Here is a 25,738-nt window from a genome sequence, read left to right as displayed (position 1 = left end):
TCTGTAGGGGTAAGAGGTCATATTCTCTTATTGTGTGTTAGGAATGCAGAAGGTCATTAAACGTGTCACCTCTAATGTCTATCTGCAGATCAGTGAGGGTCACCGTCAGGTTAGGTCATAAACCATTAAGTCTCCTTCCGAACTCACCTGTTGACCCTCCTCCTGCATCTTCCACAGCACCTGGCTGTAACCCGAGACTACGATGCAGAGTGTCTGAGGCGTTACAGCTGGACCCCAGACACCATGGACCACAGCAACACTGTGTCCAGCCCCATTCACTCAGGGTAAGAACCAGCCATCTCCCAACCAGTCTGACACCCAGCCACAGCTGCTGTAGCTCTAGCCATGTCAGACAGGGTCTACTGCTAATCCAGACACAGGAGAATGTTACTCTACATACTCCATTTTATCAGCCCAAGAAAGACCCAGCTAGCAGTTGTCTGCAGTGACACACTGTTAGGAGTTTTTCCTTTCTGCAGTCTCTTGTGCAATTTCAATTTGCTGAGCCACGGTGATGAATAGTTTGAGGGAAGTCACCCTCACATACAGTAGATAATGGACTTGCGCTGTAGACTACATGATTTAGTCTTATTGGAAATGCTCGAGAGTCCAATGTCCTGGGCCGAGTACAGATGGAAGATATTTTGTGTTTTGTCAGGTCTCATGTACTGGGGTTTCTGGCCCTTTCAATGCCCTACATTTTTTCCAGTTCTCCTGTATTTCAGTCCCTCTCTTTTATTTCTGTACCATCTTTTTATTCTTTTTTTGACTGACACGGTGAAATGCGTCAGACCCTAACAAACTAAATTGATTGTGCTGTATTACTAAATGGAGTTTTTTGCCTCCTGCATTGTTTTGGTCTTTATTTTGCAGCGTGTCCTCCCCGCTCCCTCAGTATGACTCCAGGTGATGATTGTGTCTGGTGATGTCACCATGATGTCACAGTGATGTCACAGTTTCCACTACTTCCTCTTTCCTCTTATGTTTCTGTGCTTGTGTCATCTGTGTGGTCTGGTCTCTCATCTACACTGTGTAGCTGTAGTGCTAGTGATGTGTTTACGAGTTTCTCACCAAGGTGTCATCTCACAGTGCATATATGGATAAAGCCCCTAAAAAAATCGATGAGCAGGTCTGCAAAGTGCACACAAAGACAAATGAATGGAAAAAAGATCAGAATTTGTCTGCATGTGTAAACGCAGCCTATGTGGACAGTCAAATAAGAACATTGTGTATGGTTTTAGGTCAGACATGTAACAACTCAGCCGTCTCAGATCAGCATGTCATGCCGAATGAAAATGTTGGGTATCTTTATTGGGTAAGGTTTTATGGCTTTAGGTAAATAGCGATATGACATAGATGCAGAAAGTAAACAGCATAGTGGATCAATTTCCACAACAACTAAGAGCGTTGAAGTGCGAGACTGAACTTCTCAGCAGTTTTGTTGCCCTGGCTACCACGCTGTGAACAACGTGACGCGAACCCGTGCACATGCGCCGATACTGTGTGTGACTGTGAGAGCAAAGTCTGGCATCTCGCTCATCTCAATATCTGCGGTGCTGCTCGTGGCAACGTCATTTCGCTGAGTCCACCTTTAACAGCTGGCATACTATACGAGGCATTTCAATTTAAACATACCCTTGTTCGTTCTACGAATAGCTTAATATAACTGGTGACAGTTTCCACAATTAATGGGATGCCAAAACTGCATTTATTAGGTAGAAGCTAACACGTCACGTATTTAACACATTCATTTGTGATTTAATTGAGTTTCTACTCGGGGGTGAAACATTTGTGAAGGTGTTTAATATAGATCACTGCTTCAGAGTAATGGATCTTGGCAGGAAAGTCACCTTTTCCCTATTACATCACCTCTGAGTTCTTTAAAGTTTCAGTGTCTTGAGGTCATATTGTTAAGTGTCAGAGGTGAGACCTGCCAAGTTTGAGAACTCGAAGCACCATCTCTCTCCCTCTGTCTCTGTCTGTCTGTCTCTCTCTCTCTTTCTCTAGTATTTTCTTTCCATTCTCTCTCTCTTTTCGGAGTGTTTGGATGTACGGTGGTCACAGCATGGGATTCGTCCGTCTCACGTGTCAGTGGTTATGGCCTCTCTCTCTCTTTTCCCGCTTCACCCTTCCTGGTCTAATATTTGTATTTCTGTGCGCCGGCAGATTCCTGGTTAGCTTCATGGTGGATGCTCGTGGGGGGTCCATGAGAGGAAGCCGAAGCAACGGCATGCGTATCATCATCCCGCCCCGGAAGTGCACGGCTCCCACCCGCATCACCTGCCGCCTGGCCAAGAGGCACAAGCTGGCCTACCCCCCGCCCATGGTGGAGGGAGAGGGCCTGGTCAGCCGGCTGGTTGAGGTCGGCCCTGCAGGAGCCCAGTTTCTGGGGTAGGTTTTCTCTTATCTCTATAGCAATGTTTCTTAATCCTTGTTGCACATTCTAGTTTTTGCCTTAGCACTACACAGCTGATTCAAATATCAAAGCTTGATGATGAGTTGATCATTTGAGGGATTAAGAAACATTGTTCTATACCATTTATGCTATTTGAATGTAAAGATCCACCTTTTTGTCTCTAAGGGTGCTCTGAACAATCTCTGGGTGTTCTGTTCCATTCCAGCCCTGTGATCGTGGAGATTCCTCATTTTGGCTCCATGAGGGGGAAGGAGAGGGAGCTGATCGTACTCAGGAGCGACAACGGTGACACATGGAAGGAACACCAGTACGACTGCCATCCAAGTGACATCACAGACATTCTGAACGGGATGGACGAAGGTATGTTACACAGAGCATGACATCTGCATTGACACCTGTAAATAGCTTTGTTTGTTGTCTGTGTTCTATTTTCTGTGTTTTGGATCGTTTTTATTAATATATATATATATTTTTTATTGCACGGTGGGTGTGAGAAAAGCGCTTTACCACATAAATGTATTATTATTATTATTACAGGTCAACATTGCTAATGTAATTGAATACCTTCTCTGACATTCCTTCGTCATTCGCACATACATAACATATTGAATATCCTTTATCCATCTATATTTGTTAATATGTTCTCCAACAGAACTGGACAGCAATGCTGAGCTGGAGAAGAAGCGGATTTGTCGGATCATCACCAGGGACTTCCCCCAGTACTTTGCGGTGGTGTCCAGGATCAAGCAGGAGAGTAACCACATGGGTCCAGAGGGCGGGACGCTGACCAGCCAGACAGTGCCCATGGTCCAGGCCTCCTTCCCACAGGGGGCGCTCACCAAGAAGATACGCGTTGGCCTGCAGGTCTGAAAGCCAAGTCAATCAGTTAGCTGTATTGTTTAGGATCTCCATTAGTCTCTGAGTCTAATTTCCCAACTTTTGAGCTAAGAGCATTGTTTTGATTGATGATGAGTTGGCTACCTTCATCCAATTGAGATTTATTTTAACATGACTTTTTAAAAGATAGTGGCTTTTGTCATGTGTTATGCTAATGTGAAAAATGAGAGAACATTGATTCACCTCTTTCATCCGTCCTCCCCTCCCCCTCCCTGCAGGCTCAGCCCGTCCCAGACGACATGGTGAGGAATCTTCTCGGCAACAGGGCCACCTTCAGCCCTATAGTTACCGTGGAGCCCAGGAGGAGGAAGTTCCACAAGCCCATTACCATGACGATCCCTGTCCCGCCCCGATCTGCAGAGGGCCACCCCAGTGGACACAGGGGGGACTCCACCCCCTGCCTGCGCCTCCTCTGCAGCATCACAGGCAAGTCCATCAGGATGTTCTGAACAACCTCTGTGGCTGAGAACATACCTCTATTGAAATTGATTCAGACCTTCAATGATAACAAGGTTCACTCCTACTTGGAGGACAGGATGGAAGGACAGGGTTTGCAGTAGGTGGATGAAAGGTTAACCAGGGATGGGGATTTTTGTCTTTTCTCATGGTTTTCCATCCAGGTGGAACATCTCCTGCCCAGTGGGAGGACATCACAGGGACCACTCCCCTGTCCTTTGTCACAGACTGTGTTTCCTTCACAACAAACGTGTCGGCCAGGTAAGGCCATGCTTTCTCATATGCTCACAACCAGTTAACTGCAACATTTTCTCAACGACCCATGGCAAAAGGAAATTAACTCTGAAAACAAAATGTTCTCTCTGCTGTCAAGGTGGGGCAATTCAATTAGCTGTTAGCGCCCATTGCTATATCAACGGTGTGATGAGCTAATGCTTCGGATTTTGGAGATCATTAACAGCCAACTGGACGTTCTTTAAATCCCTGCTATGTAAACAAAGCTGATTTCCGCAAACAATTGTTCTCTGCTAAAACGAGTTTTGTTTAGCTAATAATATGAATACATTACTTCAATCTACTTTTCAACAACATGCAATTCGAAATAGCAAAGACAATGTGTAAACTCCTACCTTTCAGATCGCAAACTGAGCTCCTATGTAGCTAATATTATTTCATTCATGTGAAAATCAGTTCAATTCATACACTGGCTCGTCTGGCTGGCGTGTGTTTATTTTGAGCTCCCTTGTCTTGTCTTACACTAAAGTATGCTATTAGTCCTATTATGATTGTTTTCCTCCACCACATGGCATAGCTCAGGACTACAGTAGTACACTTGTGGTTGAATATAATGCACGACACGAATAATGTTGAACTCACAAATACCAAATCCCTTTTACAACAATTCATTAATTAAATGAACACCTTGTGAAACCCAACTTGGCAATATTTAAGATTGAAATATGAAAACCTTGCCCTTTTTGTGGATCAGGTGTGCCATTTGATATACCCACATGGAAGTTCTAGACTGAAATACACGAGTATAGGCTAACATCAACACATAAACAATAAAATACAATTTAGTTGAGAAAACAGAAGTATGAATGACAAGTAAAGTAGGAGAGAGGGGGATCCTCAAAGAGTCTTGGCAGAAGTAGGGGATGGGGGATTTGTCTCTGTTCTAGCGTGTAGGATAAAGAGGTGGGTGCTACGGGTGGTTCTGCCTGTCACTTTCCCTCAACAGGCACTCAGTCTCAGAAGGGAGAGACTGATTGTTTGCAGGGCTAGTGCATGTAGTTTAGATGTGTATCTCACTGTGCCCAGGATGATATGGCAAGCACAGTTAATTAGCAGATTAGAATGAACAATTTGACAATAACAGTAGCTGTAGATCAGTCGTAACCAACGGGTCGATCGCGGTCGATCTCCAAGGCATTCCTGATCGATCACCAAACATTTATGTAAAAAAAACTACGATAAAGCCTTGCATTCCTATTTGTTTTGCGCTGTTGGCAGTTGGTACATTTGATTCCGGGAAGGCAAAGTGTTCCCATTTTGAACTGTTTGAGAAGTGTTTTTTTCTTGAGGAGGGGTCCAACTGGCTGTCTTGAAGTTGGAGTGAAAGCAGCCAAGCAGCCAGTGGTCAGACATAGGAGGGATGAGGTGGGGTGGGCAGGTTGTTGGACAATCAGACGTAACTAGACAGGATGTCGTCTGAAGGAAGAGGAGAGAATGAGCAACAGGATGAGGAGAAGGAAGGCACAGACTTTCACGTCGCCTAGCCGAGTTCTGCTAGGAGCAAACCGAACCTAATATGCAGACGCCATAAGAAGACACAGGGAGAGAAAGCCATTTGGACTATTTCAATGTTTCCCCTTGTTTGTCACTCAGCATTTTCTGATTGACGTGATTAAAGTTGCACTCACTGCAGTGATTGTAGAGATTCCAGAGGAATGGATCTTTTAAAAGAGGACGGTAACATTATCAATGCACAAGGCGAGACCCAAATGCAGACACAGGAGGCTGATGGTTGAGCTCCTACAATGTTTATTATTCCAAAGGGGTAGGCAAGAGAATGGTCGTGGACAGGCAAAAAGGTCAAAACCAGATCAGAGTCTAGGAGGTACAGAGTGGCAGACAGGCTCGTGGTCAAGGCAGGCAGAATGGTCAGGCAGGCGGGTACAGAGTCCAGAAACAGGCAAGGGTCAAAACCTGGAGGACTAGAAAAAGGAGAATGCAAAAAGCAGGATAACAGGAAAACTGCTGGTTGACTTGGAAACATACAAGACGAACTGGCACAGAGAGACAGGAAACACAGGGATAAATACACTGGGGAAAACAAGCGACACCTGGAGGAGGTGGAGACAATAACGAGGACAGGTGAAATTGATCAGGGTGTGACAAACATACTGCTTATAATTGAGACGTTATGCTAATAAAACATTATATAATCAGATAATTAATTGTGCACTGTGAACATGGTAAATATCTGGTTGTCTTACCTCCTTATGTGATTTTTGAAAGCTTGGCTTGCGTTGCTGGTGCTGCTGGGAGGAAGTTGTTTACACCATGGCAGCTTGGTATGGAACAAGAAAAACAAAGGGTAAACTACATATAATGAATGAAGTAATTCAGCAAGAAGTCTATTAATTTACACAAACACATTAGTATTAAATAGGCACTGTTATTGCTACAATAACCTTACTGCAACAGGGTTTCCTATGATCTACTAATACAGGTCCTTCCCCTTTTGCATTTCCCTGGTATAGGCCACAGCATGTCCTATACTTCTAGATAGGGTTGCACATTTTGGGGAATATTCAGAGGTGGAAATTTTCTGTGGGAATTAACAAGACTATATGGGAATTAACAGAAATATATACAAATTAATATTAATACCATTTAAATGTATATGTTTTTTGCATTGGATATATTTACCATATCATATGGAGACAGAAACATAAACCTTTTACCTTATCATAAGTAGACATAATTGCAAATTATTAAATCCTTCCAATATATATAAAAACATGTGTTACGAATTGAACTTTAATTAAATGAGTTGACTCTTCACATGGGATGATTTCACTGAACAACAAAAGAAAGGGAATATTGAATGATCCCCAATGATCCATCGTGTCTCCCAAAAACTTCTTCAACATACATCTGTAAAATGATAGTCTATAAACTAAAGCTTTGGCTGTCTTCCTCTCAGGCTTCCATGTCTTCTCCCTGTACCTCCTCAATGTCCATCTCTTGAACATCAGACTCTGAGGCCTTATCTTCACTGTCGCTTTCCAACCTTGTTGAGGATGGCTCGTTGTCAGGCTCAAAAAGCCTCAAATTTGCCCAGATGGACACCAATTTTTTAACCCTTGTATTGGTCAGCCTGTTGCGTGCTTTGGTGTGTGTGTTCCCAAACAAGGACCCATTGCGCTCTGAGGCGGCTGATGTTGGTGGGATTTGGTGGATGATGGAGGCAACAGGGGAAAGAGCCTCAGATCCACAATGTCCCATCCACCAGGTGGCTGATGAGATGTTGGCACCACTGCCATATTGCATCTCCATCCCAAAGCCCTTGCTTGATAGTGTACTTTGCCAGTCTGCCAAGAACCTTGCCCTCATCCAGGCCAAGGTGGCGAGACATGGTAGTGATGACACCATAGGCCTTGTTGATCTCTGCACCAAACAGGATGCTCTTGCTAGCATACTTGGGGTCCAACATGTACGCTGCGGTGTGTATGGGCTTCAGGCAAAATTCTTCACATTTTTTGGTGTATTTCAGAACTGCAGTTTCCTCTGCTTGGAGCAACAGGGAAGTGGGCAGGGAAGTACGGATTTCTTCTCTTACATCTGCAAGCAGAGTCTGAACATCATACAGGATGGCATTGCATCCCTCAATCCGTGCAATGGCTACTGCTATAGGTTTCAGGAGTTTCAGGCTGCTTACCACTCTCTCCCAAAATACATAATCTAGGAGGATCCTCTTGATGGGGCTGTCCATATCGGCAGACTTTGATATGGCCATTTCTTGGAGCGACTCCTTCCCCTCCAGGAGACAAACATCAAACATGATGACAACACCACCGCAATGGGTGTTGATGGGCAGCTTCAATGTGGTGCTCTTATTCTTCTCACTTTGCTTGGTGAGGTAGATTGCTGCTATAACTTGATGACCCTTCACATACCTAACCATTTCCTTGGCTCTCTTGTAGAGTGTATCCATTGTTTTCAGTGCCATGATGTCCTTGAGGAGCAGATTCAATGCATGAGCAGCACAGCCAATGGGTGTGATGTTGAGGGTAGGACTCCTCCACTTTAGACCAAGCAGCCTTCATGTTCGCAGTACTGTCTGCCACCAGTGCAAATACCTTCTGTGGTCCAAGGTCATTGATGACTGCCTTCAGCTCATCTGCAATCTGTTGTCCCTTGTGTCTGTGCTCTTGTAGAATACTGGTTGAGCGGTGGAGATGATGTAGTTAATTATTCCTTGCCCATGAACATTCGACCACCCATCAGAGATGATTGCAATACGATCTGCTTTCTCTATGATTTGATTGACCTTCACTTGACCTCTGTTGAACTCTGCATCCAGAAAATGATTAGATAAAGCATATCTGGTGTATGCTGGGCGAAGAACATTCAGAAATCTCTTCCAATACACATTGCCTGTGAGCATCAGAAGTGAACCAGTTGCATACACAGCTCGAGCAAGACATTCATCACCATATCTCTGACTATGTTCCTCCATTGAGTCAAAAAAACATCTGATTCCAGGAGAACCATTAGCTGTTGCTATCGATAAGGTGTCTGATTCGTCATTTTCACCTCGAATAGAAGTAGAGGGACTTTTGTCAGAGGTTGCTTGTTGTGAGCGCTGAGGGAACTTGGCCAGATGATTCTGCATCTTTGTTGCATTCTTCACTCATGATTTGGCACAGTATTTGCAAATGTACACAGCTTTTCCATCTACATTAGCTGCAGTGAAATGTCTCCTCACATAAGATAGTGCCTGTGGCATTTTCCTGTAAAGATAAGAAAAAATGAGTAAAAAAACAACAAATACAATTCCATGTACAGATAAATAGTTAAGCAGTTAGATTAAACAACTCCTTTGTAAGATAAATGTTTAAAAAGAAACATGTATGAAAACAGGTGAATTAACACTCCTCAGATAGCAGGCTCAAGCAAGCTAAAACCCACATGGTAGTAAAAACTAACTATCAGAAATGATTTAAAAACACTTTGCTGTAGGCTACTATTTACTAGTTTAACAAAACTTACCAGAAAAGTGTGTAGTCCTTGGTTCAGACAGTGTTGTAGTGTGGGCTCAATAGCATCTCATTAGTGTGCAAGATCTTGAGAATCAGCTGTACATGTGATGGAAGAGTGCACTGCACATGTGATGGAAGAATGCACTGTTCATACAGAGGGTTGGAATTCCATTGAATTGGGGATCGTTTAACCAAAATATGCCACAAGACCTAAAATTGCCTGATGTGTATCCCACAATAAAGGTTCACTGTTATAAGCTAACTTTTTTGATGAATTTAAGCAAAATTACCAAAATTACCGGGCTTAACTTCCCATAGAAAATTTCCGGAACAATTCCGGAGATTTCCCGGAAAGTTTCCAACCCTTTGCAACATTACTTCTAGATTTAGTCTGAAACCAGCATCTCTAAGGGTACCCAGTTACAATCTGATCACTCATGACCAGAAGATTGACTAATAGAGTTCACCTTTTCCCCATAACATGTTACAGCTGATATAGCACTTGTCATAGGCTACTTAGTACAAGAGATAACTATTTAAATCAACTGATTATCTACAAACACAAATAATATAATTAAAAAAACAAAGCTTAGCTAGTTAGCTGGCTAGCTAAATAAAGATATTTGGAAAAGTGGTGTTAATTTGCAGTAGTGTTTGCATCCATCATTTGCAGCATCCATGCTTGCTTGCAGCATGTTCATGTTAGCTAAATCAAGGTTTTATCCACTAATAATCGGTGAGATTTAAAGATAAAACAACTTGTAAATAACATGTAACTTCAATCACATTTTCCCCTGTCTTTTGACTGCATGCGCCTCTCTCTCCGCGCCCTCAGAACATAGCAACCGGCATAGCAATGAAGGCTATAGATTTTTTTCTTTCATTACGTTACCTGGGCAGAATTTGAAAAGTTCTAGCCACTGTCCAGCAACGGACGCTAACAGCTAATCAAATTCCATTATAATGCAGGGGGGTGGACACTATTTGGCATGACATGCCCCCCAACAAATGTCACTTAGGGCCCAGAAAAGGCTAGGTTCTGACTGCATGTATGGGTATGGATGTGGGTACAGTATTCACACACTTGACCTTTTCCACATTTTGTTGGCTAACTCAGTTGCTGGAGAGGAAAGAAGCCGCTCAGCGATTTCACCATGAGGCCAATAGTGACTTTAAAACATTTTAATTGCTGTGATTGGAGAAAACTGAGGATGGATCAACAACATTATAATGTACTTACTCCACAATACTAACCCGAATGACAGTGTGAAAAGAAGGGAGCCTGTACATAATAAAAACTATTCCAAAATATGCATCCTGTTTGCAATAAGGCACTAAGGTAAAACTGAAAAAAATGTGGCAAAGAAATACATTTTATGCCCTGATTACAAAGTGTTATGTTTGGGACAAATCCAACACAGCACATCATTGAGTACCACCCTTCATATTTTTGAGCATGGTCGTGGCTCCATCATGTCATGAGTATGCTATCGGCAAGGACTAGGGAGTTTTTTTAGGATAAAAAGAATAGAACTAAGCACAGGCAAAATTGTAGAGGAAAACCTGGTTCAGTCTGCTTTCCAACAGACACTGGGAGACAAATTCACCTTTCAGCAGGACAATAACCTAAAACACAAGGCCAATTATACACTGGATTTGCTTACCAAGACGACATTGAATGTTCCTCATTGGCCTAGTTACAGTTTTGACTTAAATCGTCTGGAAAATCTATGGCAAGACTTGAAAATGGCTGTCTAGCAATGATCAACAAACAACTTGACAGAGCTTGAATATTTTTTTAAAGAGTAATTTGCTAATATAGTACAATCCAGGTGTGGAAAGCAGTTAGAGACTTACCCAGAAAGACTCATAGCTATAATCACTGCCAAAGGTGATTCTAACATGTATTGACTCAGGGGTGTGATTATTTATTTAAATGAGATACACTATATATACAAAAGTATGTGGACACCCCTTCAAATTAGTGGATTTGGCTATTTCAGCCACAACTGTTGCTGACAGGTGTATAAAATCAAGCACAAAGCCATGCAATCTCCATAGATAAACATCGACAGTAGAGTGGCCTTACAGAAGAACTCAGTGACTTTCAACGTGGCACCGCCTTAGGATGCCAACTTCCCAACAAGTCAGTTCATCAAATTTCTTCCCTGCTAGAGCTGCCATGGTCAACAGTAAGTGATGTTATTGTGGAGTGGAAACGTCTAGGAGCAACAACGGCTCAGCCGTGAAGTGGTAGGCCAAGTACTGAAGCGCTTAGAACGTAAAAATCTTCTGTCCTCTGTTGCAACACTCACTACCGAGTTCCAAACTGCCTCTGTCAGCTGGAGTGATGTAAAGCTCGCCGCCATTGGACTCTGGAGCAGTGGAAACGCGTTCTGGCAGTCATTTGGCAGTCCGAAGGACAAACCAGGGTTTGGCAGATGCCAGGAGAATGCTACCTGCCAGATTGCGAACTGTAGTGCCAACTGTAAAGTTAGGTGGAGGAGGAATAATGGTCTGGGGCTATTTTACATGTTTCGGGCTAGGCCCCTTGGTTCCAGTGAAGGCAAATCTTAACACTACAGCATACAGTGACATTCTAGAATATTCTATGCTTCCAACTTTGTGGCAACAGTTTGGGGAAGGCACGTTCCTTTTTCAGCATGACAATGCCCCTGTGCACAAAGCGAGGTCCATACAGAAATGGTTTGTCGAGATTGTTATGGAAGAACTTGCACCTGCAAGTTCTGCACAGAGCCCTGACCTCAACCCCATCGAACACCTTTGGGATGAATTGGAACACCGACTGCGAGCCAGGCCTAATCGCCCAACATCAATGCCCGATCTCACTAATGCTTTTGTTTCTGAATGGAAGCAAGTCCCCGCAGCAATGTTCCTACATCTAGTGGAAAGCCTTCCCAGAAGAGTGGAGGCTGTTATAGCAGCAAAGGGGGGGACCAACTCCATATTAATGCCCATGATTTTGGAATGGGATGTTCGACAAGCAGGTGTCCACATGCTTTTGGTCATGTAGTGTATTTCTTTATTTAATTTTCAATACATTTGCAAAAATCTCTTAAAACTTCCTATGGCTAGGGGTTCCGCTAGCCATAAGTTCCGCATATTTTTTTAGAAATATGTAACTTTCATACATTCACAAGTGCAATTCACCAAATTAAAGCTTAACTTCTTGTTAATCTACCCATCGTGTCCGATTTCAAAAAGGCTTTACAGCGAAAGCACACCATATGATTATGTTAGGTCAGAGCCTAGTCACAAAAACACATACAGCCATTTTCCAGCCAAAGAGAGGAGTCACAAAAAGCAGAAATAGAGATCAAATTAATCACTAACCTTTGATGATCTTCATCAGATGGCACTCATAGGACTTCATGTTACACAATACATTTCTGTTTTGTTCGATAAAGTTCATATTTATATCCAGTTTACATTGGCGCGCTATGGTCAGTAATGTTGTGCCTCGAAAACATCCGGCGAATTTTCAGAGAGCCACATCAATTTACAGAAATACTCATCATAAACTTTGATAAAAGATACAACTGTTATGCACAGAATTAAAGATATACTTCTCCTTAATGCAACCGCTGTGTCAGATTTCAAAAACAATTTACGGAAAAAGCACACCATGCTATAATTTGAGTACGGCGCCCAGACACAAAAACAAGCCATACAGGTACCCGCCATGTTGTGGAGTCAACAGAAGTCAGAAATAGCATTATAAATATTCACTTACCTTTGATGATCTTCATCAGAATGCACTCCCAGGAATCCCAGTTCCACAATAAATGTTTGTTTTGTTCGATAAAGTCCATCATTTATGTCCAAATACCTCCTTTTTGTTAGCACGTTCAGTTCACAATCTAAACTCACGAGGCGCGGGCAAGTCCAGGCGAAAGTTCAGACGAAAAGTCCAAAAAGTTATTTAACAGTTCGTAGAAACATGTCAAACCATGTATAGAATCAATCTTTAGGATGTTTTTAACATAAATCTTCAATAATGTTTCAACCGGATAATTCCTTTGTGTTTAGAAATGCAATCGAACGCAGGTCGCTCTCACGGCCATGCGCGTGACCAGCTCATGGCATTCTGCCAGACACCTGGTTGAAACAGCTCTCATTCCCTCCTCCTTCACAGTAGAAGCCTCAAACAAGGTTCTAAAGACTGTTGACATCTAGTGGAAGCCTTAGGAAGTGCAATATGACCCCATAGACACTGTATATTAGAAAGGCAATGAGTTGAAAAACTACAAACCTCAGATTTCCCACTTCCTGGTTGGATTTTTCTCAGGTTTTCGCCTGCAATATGAGTTCTGTTATACTCACAGACATCATTCAAACAGTTTTAGAAACTTCAGAGTGTTTTCTACCCAAATCTACTAATAATATGCATATATTAGCTTCTGGGCCTGAGTAGCAGGAAGTTTACTCTGAGCACGCTTTTCATCCGAACGTGAAAATGCTGCCCCCTATCCCAAACAGGTTAAAACATGTTTTCACTGTCATTATAGGGTAGTGTGTGTAGATGGTTGAAAAAAAATATGATTTTATCCATTTTGAATTCAGGCTGTAACAAAATGTGGAATAAGTCAAGATTTTTTTTTAATGCTAATTAGTTTTCCGCAATGGCTTTAGGGGGTTGTAAGCTACAATGCGGCCTCTGTATGGAAACTGTAGCCACCCGCTCATTGGTAAATCCAACCCTAATCCTGGAGAGCTACCCTCCTGTAGATTTTTGCTCCAACCCCAGTTGTTACTAACCTGGTTCAGCTTATCAACCAGCTAATTATTAGATTCAGGTGTGCTAGATTAGGGTTGGAGCAAAAACCTATAGGACGGTAGTTCTCCAGGAACAGGTTTGGAGAGCCCTGATTTAGATCAATTGTTATCAAAAAAGCTATATCAAGCTTTATCAAGCTGTATGCATTATAATGTTCATGGATACCTCAACCAAGCTCTTGCCAAAAAGACTCTGTGGTTGGCTTCAACATATGTATTAAGCTTTACTCATCATCTCTGTTTTTCCTTACCTCCAGGTTCTGGCTTACAGACTGTCACCAGACTCCTGAGACGGTCAGTCTGGCCTCTCAGCTATACCGGGAGCTGATCTGTGTGCCATACCTGGCCAAGTTTGTGGTGTTTGCCAAGATGAACGATCCTGTGGAGTCACGCCTCCGCTGCTTCTGCATGACGGACGACAAAGTGGACAAGACTCTGGAACAACAGGAGAACTTTGAAGAGGTGGCCAGGAGCAAGGACATTGAGGTGGGTCTTATTTGCACCCACACACTCATGCGCACACATACACAAAATATGCTGACACAGGTAGACACAAGCACAAATACATGGTTTATATGAATTTACATGCTATTGTTGATAATGATTTTACAGGTCTTGGAGGGCAAGCCTATCCATGTGGATTGCTATGGCAACTTATCTCCTCTTAGCAAGAGTGGGCAGCAGCTGATCTTTAACTTCTTCTCTTTCAAAGAGAACCGGCTTCCTTTCAATGTGAAGGTAGCGTCACATTTTCATCCTTCTCTTATATGTAATAAGGTCACACTTTTCTATTATAGTGGTATGTGAGAGGATGATCGTCCTTCAAACTTGCTGACATGTTGTAAGCTCTAATTCTCATTTCTTTTTTTGGCACGTATGCCTTTTTTGAGCACCAAGAAAAGAATGTCATTATACTCTTATTTTATATATTTTTTTATTGTACATGCTTTTTTTGCTCCTTAGGTCAGAGACATGGGCCAAGAACCATGCGGTCGACTCTCATTCTTGAAAGAGACAAAAACCACTAAAGGTCTTCCACAGACTGCTATATGTAATTTGAATATCACACTGCCAACTCATAAGAAGGTAGGCTGGATATGTGAATGATGTTTCCTCTGGGCCATATCATGTCATCCTCATGTAAATGAATTGAAAGACAAAGTACAGTAACAGCAGCAATTCCAGAGTGGAGAGGTTGTCCTCCATTTGGTTAGAATGCCTGCTGCTTGTGTCTTTTATCTGTATTTTTGCCAATGCCAATTATATGCCCCCACAAAACACACATTCAGTCATACACATTATATTACTAATTTACCTCGCTCAAAGTGTGGAAGAGTAATAGGGCTACGTTATGGTGGCATTTCTCTTTTTGTTTCTCTATGCAGTGTTCAAAAACTCTGAATTACGTTGCTGTTCTTTTTGCTGCTTTTCTGGGTCTTTGGTGGCCTGTGGACTAGTTAATTCCATGGCCTTTTCCATGCCAATATGGTTTGCTGCTCTCAGCTGCTTCATTCTCATTTCCTGATGTTTATTTCCACCCACACCTATTATAAACCACCCGCTGTCCATTGTGTCATCTTTCCTCTTGTCTGCAATGCATCTTGGGAACCACCAGGACATGATGGAGTCTGATCCCGATGATGAGGTAAATACATGATTGCTCATCGCATGAATTGCTTTGTTGTTTTTCCGTTGCTTTATTATTGTGAACGCTAGCATCGATAATGCATATGAATGTGTGGTGATTATCGTTATTTGATTAATGATGTATACGAGCCTTTTGCAGCAGATAGTAGTCTTTGTCATTGGTGAGAAGTCAAGTGACTTTGTGTAATGCATGAATGACAGTTCAATTCAACTGGTTTTATTATTATTGTCCTCGTCCCAAGCAAAGAGGACCAATTTGTGTACCACACCCTGGCTTATTTTCCATATCGTTCGTTCCATATGTGTTCAGTAGGCTAGTAAAAAACACCATCCCTCCACACTATTTTAAGATATAGAATGATATAGATGTGCATTTGGGTGGCAGATAGAAATGGATAAACTGCTCCATAGTGCATAGTACTCCAGCTTAGTTGTGGTTTCAGCCATCTCTGTGCATGCTTTGGAAACACCTACAAGACCAATGAGTTATTTGTTGCATGAGGAAAACTCAATATAACCTAGTCAGCAGAAGATGACAAGAATGTGGAATGGTTTATAGCTACTTCTCAGTGTTTTCCTTCATTTACATTAAGTCTCGTGATCTCAAAAGAACATTCATCCTCGTTGGATGATTTATTTTAAAGATCAGCTGCATTCTTAGTGTCAGCTTGTTGACATCTCAATGGACTCCTCCAAATCTTAGAATCACATATTGCATGTGTTTCTTCAAAATGAGATTGATTAATGCACTTGAAATCGCGCCACCAAGGTCACACTCAATCTGTCCAATCGGAGGAAAGCATGGATCTCTTAGTCAATCACTTGCAGTGCCTACTACCTCAATAACATGGACTCCCACACTGCAAAATGCATCATTTCGATTTGATTTCAAAATCACAAAATGGGAGAAATTCTGGCCGTAATGTCAAAAAAGGGAATATACCTTTTTGGATTTTAAATCCAATCTTTATTTTATGTTAAAAGATATTTTGTTGTTTTTGTTGTTGCAGACTGAAAAACCAGACCGACGTCATACCTTTGCCTCCTTAGCTTTGCGTAAGCGCTACAGCTATCTGACCGACCCTGCAGCGAGTGAGTTTAACATCTTTACTTTCATAAATCCTCAGTTCATACAAAATATCAATAACGTTATACAACTTCATATGCCGTGTACGATATTACCTTTATGATATATTCATATATCAATAGTGTAGAATTATGAGCACTTTCCATACTGTCATCATACACGTCATGATTCATATCCATCCCGGACAACCCTTGCTTGGTGTCTTATACACTGAACAAAAATATAAATGCAACATGTAAAGTGTTGGTCTCATGTTTCATGAGCTGAAATTTTAAAAAATCCCAGAAATGTTCCATACGCACAAAAGCTTATTTCTCTCAAATGTTGTGCACAAGTTTGTTTATATCCCTGTTAGTGAGCATTTCTCCTTTGCCAAGATAATCCATCCACCTGACAGGAGTGGCATATCAAGAAGCTGATTAAACGGCACGATCCTTACACAGGTGCACCTTGTGCTGGGGACAATAAAAGGCAACTTTAAAATGTGCAGTTTTGTCACACAACACAATGCTACAGATGTCTCAAGTTTTGAGGGAGCGTGTAATTGGGATGCTGACAGCAGGAATGTCCACCAGAGCTGTTGCCAGAGAATTGAATGTTCATTTCTTTACCATAAGCTGCCTCCAACGTCGTTTTAGAGAATTTGGCAGTGCGTCCATCCGGCCTCACAACCGCAGACCACGTGTAACCACGCCAGCCCAGGACCTCCACTTCTGGCTTCTCAAATAGTGTGATCGTCTGAGGGGCGGTGGGGGGTTGTACTGAGGAGTATTTTTGTCTGTAATAAAGCCCTTTTGTGGTGAAAAATGAATTCTGATTGGCTGGGCCTGGCTGCCAAGTATGTGGGCCTATGCTCTCCAAGGCCCACCCATGAACGAAACCCTGCCCGGTCATGTAAAATCCATAGATTAGGGCCTAATTAATTTCTTTCAATTGACTGATTTTGTTATATAAACTATAACTCAGTAAAATCTTTGAAATTGTTTCATGTTGCGTTTATATTTTTAGTCAGTATACTTTGCAGACCCTCTCCATTTTGTGAAATATATTTTCCTTGTTTTTGTCTCATAACATTTGTGTGAAAACTACTGGCATTGCAACATCCAAATGTCAAATACAATTATTATCTTGTATCTTTTTCATTATTTTGAAGAACACCTCACTTTTATTGGCTTAGTGATTGTTCAGGGCATTAATTTCTTGTGAACCAATCAATAAGTGAACCCTTGAGACAATTGTTGCACTAATAATATACTAAAAGGATTGTGGGGTCATTTTTGGCATTGAAAACATATGATCATGGTGTGCACCAAACATATAAAAGGCACTGCAGCAAAACGGCAAACAGACAAAGCACATCAATGGTCAATAGAATGGTTGTGTTGGTATGTTTCAAATTGTTTCTTCTTCACTATTATGTCAAGCATTTTGTTGCCATGTATGCTTCATCATGTGTTATCTTGTATCTGTTCTATTTTATGACAGATCATTGACCTTGAACAATCACTTTTCATCACATCTTTGTTTAGATAGTAATTGACGTTTCATAAATGATATTATTCTTACTGCTTTGATTAATATTGGCCTTACTGACTCCAACTTTCTCTCTCTGGTTCCTCTGTTTTATTATTTCAATTATTTTCCGTTGAATTTATGTTAAATCTTTGGTTTGGTTATTCAAGAAACAACTGATCGGAGCTCGCCGAGAACACAGCCTACTGGCTACACTCACAAACCTGTCTTTTCAACGAGATCTTATCAGGCGTGGTCGGCTGTTCCTGTCTCCGTCCCTGGCCAAGCCAAGTCTGGATTTGGTTCCCACTCCAGTTCATCGTCCAACACGCCCACTGCCTCTCCACTGAAGTCCGTGTGGTCCATCACCTCGGCGTCCCCCATCAAGTCCAACATAGGCGGCTCACCGGCCCATTCCATCAAGTCAGTCAGCGACGTAGCTTCCCCCATCAGGTCGTACAGGACCATTTCATCGCCAATAAAGACTGTAGTTCAGCAGTCCCAGTACCCAGTTCAGGTTACCCCCAGTCTCCAGTCATCGCCAGTCAGAAGTGTTCCAGACCATGTTTCCATCAAGGGACTGGCAGCATTGTCTACTAGAACCTCTCCTATCACCACTGGTGGAGGGTGTCTGCTAGAAAGGTCATCAATCGCCATGACGCCACCGGCTTCCCCTAAATCCTCACTGAACATGTACAGTTCAACTCTTCCATTCAAGGGTGTCATTGTGGGCACTGGCACCACAACATCGTCCTCTCCTATAAAAACTGTTCCTGGCCTCTCCTCTGTCCGGTCCAGTGCAGACCCCTCAAGCCCCTCAAGGAGTCTCTTTTCCTCCCTCTCATCACCAATTAAATCCAACACTCCTCCTAGTGCTGCAGCTCTGATCAATGGAACAGTTTCCCCTACAAAGTACCGCTCCTCCTCCCCCACGTCCCTACTCTCCAGCAGCTTACAGGGGAGGATACAGGCAACCACCAATGCAGCAACAACAAGCGTAAATGCAGCCTTTGATGAGGTTGAAAAAACGTTCAATTCCTGCTCTGCCTCTGGATATGGCACTCCCAAGTCCATGTCCTCCTCACCGTCATCCTCTTACCAGTCCATAAGATCCTCAGCCTCTAGTTCCCTATATGCCTCTTTAAGGTCCCCACCAAACACAATGACTGTCCCAGTGTATTCAATTATAAATGTTTTGCCAGAACCCCAATTTAAAAAGCTCCCTGAGGTGTCAAAGTCAGCTGCTGCCCTCTTGTCCCCTCGAAAAACTATGCCTGCTGAGACAAACTCTCAAGCCCAGTCTTCCTTTGCCAGAACTCTGTCACCTGTCAAATCCTCCTTATTCATGTCCCCGGCTACCCTAAAATCCACCACCTCATCCCCGCTGTCCTCCAGCCAAGAGATACTGAAGGACGTGGCAGAAATGAAAGAGGACTTGATACGGATGTCTAACATCTTGCAAACAGAACCAAGTTCAACCTCCAAAGGTTTCCAGTCTGACTTCCCCAAAGAGGCTAGAATGGAGGACGAGGAGCCTTACAGAATTGTAGAGAAAGTGAAACAGGACCTGGTCAAAGTTAGTGAGATACTAACCAAGGATACGGTCAAGGATAACAAGACAGCTTTTAAAACAAATACAACACATGACGCACAGTTCTCTAAACAAGTGCCAGTGGATCCCCAGCAAAGCAACTGGAGTTATCCACCAAGATATGAGACAGTGGTCCCTCAAATCAAAACTAAGACTATACCAGACAGAGATTTCAATCTATCGAAAGTAGTAGACTACTTGACAAATGACATTGGCAGTAGCTCTATCTCAAAAATTGCAGATGTAAAGCATAGATCTGATGAGGTTAGAAGAGAAGGGGAGGAGAAACAGAAACGTATGCTTAAACCTGAGCACAAGCTGAAAATGCCACCCACAAACATGCGGTCCTCTGCCTCAGAAAAGGAGCTCTGTAAACTAGCAGATGTGCTATTTGGGCCTGACGCCATGTTAGAATCTCCAGATGACATCTCACATGACCAGGACAAGAGTCCCCTCTCAGACAGTGGCTTTGAGACAAGGAGTGAAAGGACGCCATCTGCCCCACAGAGTGCAGAAGGCATGGGACCCAAGACGCTTTTCCAGGATATTCCACCGGTAATCACGGAGACAAGGACTGAGGTTGTTCATGTTATTAGGAGCTATGAGTCTCCTGAAGATAACAAGCAACCAATGATGGAGGATACAAGGGCGGTTAGATACATTGATGCTGAACCCAAAGGGCTGAATGCATCCAATGTGGACCAAACTAAATCATTTCAGATGAAAATCAGCCCGGACGATGACTCGATGGGCAAGGGCATGCGAGTTAAGGAAGAGACCCACATCACGACTACCACCCGAATGGTGTACCACAAACCCCAGAGTAAAGAGAATACATCAGAGAGGATTGAAGAATCAATGTCAGTGCATGATATCATGAAAGCTTTCCAGTCCGGCAGGGATCCCTCCAGAGAACTTGCTGGACTGTTTGAGCACAAGGCCGGCAATGATGACACATCACAGAGAGTTCTTGAAGATATCAGCTTAAAGCCCAAAGTTGAAAGAATAATTGAGGTTCACATTGAAAAGGGCAACAAAACTGAACCAACTGAGGTCATCATCCGGGAGACAAAAAATCGCCCAGAGAAGGGGATGTACTTCTACCAAGGGAACAGTGGAATGTCACGACACGGAGAGGAGGAGCCTGAAGAATCGCTCCCCTGTTACCTAGAGTCTTCCAGAGTAAACACGCCCATGACACAGGAAGATGACAGTCGTCCAAGCTCTGAACAGCTCATGGCAGACGACTCGTACAAAACCCTGAAGCTACTCAGCCAGCATTCTGTGGAATATAATGATGATGAATCATCAGAACTCAGAGGAGAGTCTTACAACTTTGCAGACAAAATGCTTCTCTCTGAGAAACCAGACTCGTCTCACTCTGACACTGAGGAGTATTTAAGGGACAGGTCTCGTTTTCAATCCCCAGATAGGAGTCGTTATCGTCAGGGAAGGTCTAGTGGATCAAGGCAAGAATATATTTTGAAGTCATCAAACACAAACAAATCAGGTCAAATTGCCAATGTAGACGATAACTTTGACAAACTAACACTGTTGCAGTATTCCTCAGAACCTGGTAGCCCAAAGCACTCTGTTTGGATGCGTGTCACTGATGACAGACAGAGCAAGAATAGAGAAAAGCTGATATATGAAGACAGAGTAGACAGAACTGTTAAGGAAGCAGAGGAAAAGCTTAGCGAAGTCTCTCAGTTTTTTCGTGATAAGACAGAGAAACTGAACGATGAGCTTTCTTCCCCTGAGAAGAAGTCCCGTAGGTCCGACTTTAGGGAAACGCGATCAGGGCCTAGCTCTACGCACAGCAGTCCTGAAAGATCAGCATACAGGAATGGGGGCAGTGGTGAAGAATATAGAGACCGTTTCAGAGACAGGTTTGGCTCCAATGATAGAAAATGTGCTAGTTTACCAAGCAGCCCAGAGAGGAGAGTGCTGCTACAATATAAGGATGACAATAGAAAACCAGGGGATGGCATCTCACAGGGCAATGTGGGTGATGCCTCTAAACCTTTTCAAATGTCATCCTCCAAAGTCAGCGCTGTTAGGCTACATTTTGAACAAGAGGCTCAAAAGCAAGATACGGGTCCACAATGGGGACACACGTCAAGTCCCCCAGTAAGAAAACTCCTGGAAAGTAAGCTGCCTGTGTATCAAGTTTTTGCAGGCTCAAATATCCCCAAATCACCAGACAGTCCAGGATGTACAAGGAAGGTTCTAGAAAGTGAGGTAAGAGGATCTAGTGGACCAAGCCCCAGTGCTAATAGGTATATTTACTCATCTCCTAAACACGGCACAAACGGAAATGAACAGGAAGAAAAAAAGTCCTTCAAAACTTGGGAATGTCATGGAAATGGAAACTATCAACCACAAGTGTCAAAACTAGCCCACACTTTAGTTCAAGATGCGCATGGCAATGACCACAATTCACAAAGAGAACAGCAGGGTTTTAGAGATGGAATAGCCAGAAAAGAAGAGACAACCAAGAAAATAATTTACACAGAGCTTGTGGTCCGAGAAAACCCAAATAGTACCGGTAGTCTAAAAAAAAACTCGGAATCGCAAATTCCTGTTAGAATGCCATCTAGTTTCTCAGAAAATCATCAATCCACTTCATTAAAATTTGATACCTCTGTTAAACTGTGTGAAAGGCCAGGGTTACAAATACCTACTTTAGCTAGAAATAGGTTACACAGCGGCTCTGAATCCAGAAAATCTACAAACGGCTCATCGGTAGAAAAATCATCTGATTCTTTTGATAGTAGTCAGTCAACTGTAGTGTGTAATGGTATAGACAGCGATCAAGTAGAGTACTTGGAAAACATAACCCCTGTAGTTGTTACTGAGGGTTTCAAAGACATCAAACCTTTGCCAGTTTATGTTAGCATCCAAGTGGGAAAGAAAACAGCTGAGCAGCTGGGAACATACAAAAAGATAGTGAGTCACGAGAGCCGAACAGTGCATGAGACACGGGGAGCGCTTTACACCATTAAACAAAAACAGCCCCCATCTCCTCAAGGCAGTCCAGAGGATGACACTCTAGAGCAAGTTACTTTCATGGACAGCTCTGGCAAAAGTCCTGTTACTCCTGAGACACCAAGTTCTGAGGAGGTGAGCCTTGCCTCCAGAACGCCAGATTCCGTGATTGGATACATGCCCGGCATGCCCATTCCAATAGCAGAGGAGTCGGAAGAAGACGAAGGAAAGACCTTCATCTACAAGGAGTCTCTGCCAAAGAAAACCAAGCCTGCCTCATCAGAACCCTCCAACCGAAATCAGGAAACACTGAAACGACCCAAAGAGAAAAGAGTCGCTTACATTGAGTTTCCCCCACCTCCGCCTTTAGAGGCAGAGCATTCTGACCCTGATAAGAGGGGGTATTGTGCCTCCTCAGAGGCTGAGACAGAGATGATGGAGGTGAACCTCCAAGAGGAGCATGATCGGCACCTCCTTGCAGAGCCCATCATCAGGGTTCAACCTCCCTCTCCAGTTCCACCTGGAGCAGACGACAGCGACTCTAGCGATGATGAGTCTGTCTTCCATCCCATTCCCAACAAAAAGTACACCTTCAAGATGAAGGAGAAGGAGGAAGGAGAGAAGCATCTAAAACCCCAAAAGCCGGAGAGGAGCGGAAACAACAAGGAGTCAGGCACTAATGGCATTGAAAAAGAAGAGGATGTAGACTTAGAGAAAAATGGCAACGACCAATCAATCACAGACTGCTCCATAGCCACAACTGCTGAGTTCTCTCATGACACAGATGCCACTGAAATAGACTCTCTCGATGGCTATGACCTTCAAGATGAGGATGATGGATTGAGTGAACAGGACCCTAAAACATCAAGCCTGTCCAATGACGGCAAGACATGTGATCGTTCCTTTAGTCAATCAAAGCTTGAAGTCATAGAGGAGGAGAAAACACCAAGTGAGGATGGAGGGGATAATGGGAAAGCAAACTCAGACGAAAACACCGGAGATGAAAAAGACTACACTCTTGAGGGAAGACATCCAGATAGACAGGGCGATAGACAAGACTTTGCAGATAACTATTTTCGTTGTCAACTCGAAGAGGAGTTAAACTCTACCTTCAAAACAGTCGCCACGAAAGGCTTAGACTTTGACCCCTGGTCAAGCAAAGGGGAAGAAGGAGAAGGGGTGTTTGATGCCAAAGCGAGAGAAGAAGATCCCAAGCCTTTCGGTTTGTCTGTGGAGGACAAATCGCAAGCCACCACTCCAGACACTACCCCTGCTAGAACCCCGACTGACGAAAGCACACCGACTAGCGAGCCTAACCCTTTCCCCTTCCATGAGGGGAAGATGTTTGAGATGACGCGCAGTGGTGCAATTGACATGAGCAAGCGGGACTTTGTTGAAGAGAGGCTTCAATTTTTCCAGATTGGTGAGCATTCCTCTGATGGGAAATCAGGGGACAAGGGGAGAGGGGGCAAGAGTCCGGGGGTAGTTGCCTCTCAGTCAAAAACAGGGGAGAGGGGTGAAGGGGTGAAGTTAGAGACTGCCACAGACAGCAGCACATCAGCAAAGTGCAGCCCTGCACAGACTGGCACTGACACTGGCTGTACCGATGCGCCTTCTGGTGACACAGTAGCCGAGACTACATCCTCATTCACGATTACGGCCTCTAAAGTTGACCCCAAATTACGCACCCCCATTAAGATGGGAATAGCAATTACAGTGAAAAAAGACTCGGGGGATCACAGAGATTATAAGGCAGAGATGTCAGAAAGTCAGATGTCAGAATACATTAGCTTGGAAAACCAGTCAGTGGGGAGTCTGTTTAGCGGATACAGAGACCCAAAGCTGTCAGAAAGAAGAGATTATCCTGCAGAGAACTGCAATAACAACAATAACCTTGAGTCCTCTAGCGTCCAGGCTAACTATATACAATGTGGCAGTGTGGTGTTTAATTTGCAGTCGTCTTCTGAACCCACCCTTCAGAAAGCCAGTAGGATTGAAGCTTTGTTCTGTAGAGACTCTCTAGAGAGAGTAGAAGAAAACAGTGTTCAGGCTGAACAAAGACAAAGTGAAGCCATCAAGGAAGCTGAGGTTAAGCAGCAAAAGTCTAGGCTGCCTGTCAAAGCGCCAGGGTGGTCTTTTCATACACAAGGCACAGCAATAGGGAAGCAAAAACCCAAACAGGTTGTCAAGGCTGAGGTGAGGAGAAGAGCAGAGCCTGTCATTGCCAAAGTAGAGCCCAGGTCTAGAATCCCAATCAAAGATATTAAAAAGAGCAGCACACCCAACTCCCCAATATCAGTGCAGGTAACAACTCAGTCTAGCAGGGAAAGAGTAGCTATACAGTTTCCCTCCAGGTTGCCCATCAAAGACAGGTCTCAGGTTAGCTCGTCAGGTGAGACGAGTAGGGAGAACGCCAGCGAGGTTTGTAAACGCACCATCGAGTACTTTAAGGGCATTAGCGGGGAGACGCTAAAGCTGGCCAACCGCCTATCAGACGAAGAGAAAAAGACACAGGGAGAACAGTCCGAGGAAGACAGCACCTCCAGGAGCACCTCTCTGTCGGACCCCTCTCAGCCCTCCCGCTCGTCGAGGTCTGGTAGAGGCTCGAGAGCTGAGGCCGGGGCCTTGTCCGTAAGGGCAAAGGTCGACAGGGCCTCCGGCAGTGAGAGGAGCAGGAGGAGTAGGCGGACTGGTGGGAAGGAGGGCAGTCAGGTTGCGGGGCCTCGGGCGCCCCCCGTCGCGGAGATCAAGCCTAGTTTGTAAAACTTTCACACTTGTTAAAACCTTAGTTGCATGAAGTCGTTGTGATTGATTGCCTGTGGCGTGTTTATTCTCTTCAAACAGTAGCTGTCATTCTGTCATCGTCATCTATGTACTGTGTACTGTACTTGTCCTTGTCAGATTCTCCTCCTCCCCTCAACCCCTTAGTTGTCAGATACCTCAGCATGCCAGAGTAGTGACTGGTGCACTGGCACAGCCAGTCTCCTGTTGACGGCTACTGAGTCTGTCTATCTGTCTGTCTGTGCAGGGTGGCTACTGAAAACAGCAGTTCTAGTTTATTCTATTTCATGGTCAAG

At 43.6% G+C, this 25,738-nt stretch overlaps 1 protein-coding gene across 28 annotated transcripts in view; it reads left to right on the top strand.

The window, feature by feature from the left end:
* LOC139570971 (ankyrin-3-like) overlaps positions 1-25,738 on the top strand; it is a 235,444-nt gene that overhangs the window by 188,912 nt on the left and 20,794 nt on the right. For 21 of the 28 annotated variants that reach the window (XM_071393361.1, XM_071393374.1, XM_071393368.1 and 18 more), the window contains 12 exons: positions 178-284; positions 2,167-2,391; positions 2,622-2,776; positions 3,069-3,280; positions 3,532-3,739; positions 3,934-4,030; positions 14,094-14,322; positions 14,449-14,574; positions 14,800-14,922; positions 15,452-15,481; positions 16,494-16,575; positions 18,253-25,416. In XM_071393361.1, the coding sequence (XP_071249462.1) occupies positions 178-284; positions 2,167-2,391; positions 2,622-2,776; positions 3,069-3,280; positions 3,532-3,739; positions 3,934-4,030; positions 14,094-14,322; positions 14,449-14,574; positions 14,800-14,922; positions 15,452-15,481; positions 16,494-16,575; positions 18,253-25,416 (8,758 nt within the window). Of the gene's footprint in view, positions 1-177; positions 285-315; positions 907-2,166; positions 2,392-2,621; positions 2,777-3,068; positions 3,281-3,531; positions 3,740-3,933; positions 4,031-14,093; positions 14,323-14,448; positions 14,575-14,799; positions 14,923-15,451; positions 15,482-16,493; positions 16,576-18,252; positions 25,417-25,738 lie in introns of those variants that run through there. The other 7 variants (XM_071393380.1, XM_071393379.1, XM_071393378.1 and 4 more) reach the window with 3 other exon arrangements.

This window comes from Salvelinus alpinus, chromosome 3, assembly GCF_045679555.1.
Source record: "Salvelinus alpinus chromosome 3, SLU_Salpinus.1, whole genome shotgun sequence".
Lineage (NCBI taxonomy): Eukaryota > Metazoa > Chordata > Actinopteri > Salmoniformes > Salmonidae > Salvelinus > Salvelinus alpinus.
The sequence above is the reverse complement of the archived record's forward strand: the minus strand, read 5'-3'. Positions and strand labels throughout refer to the sequence as shown.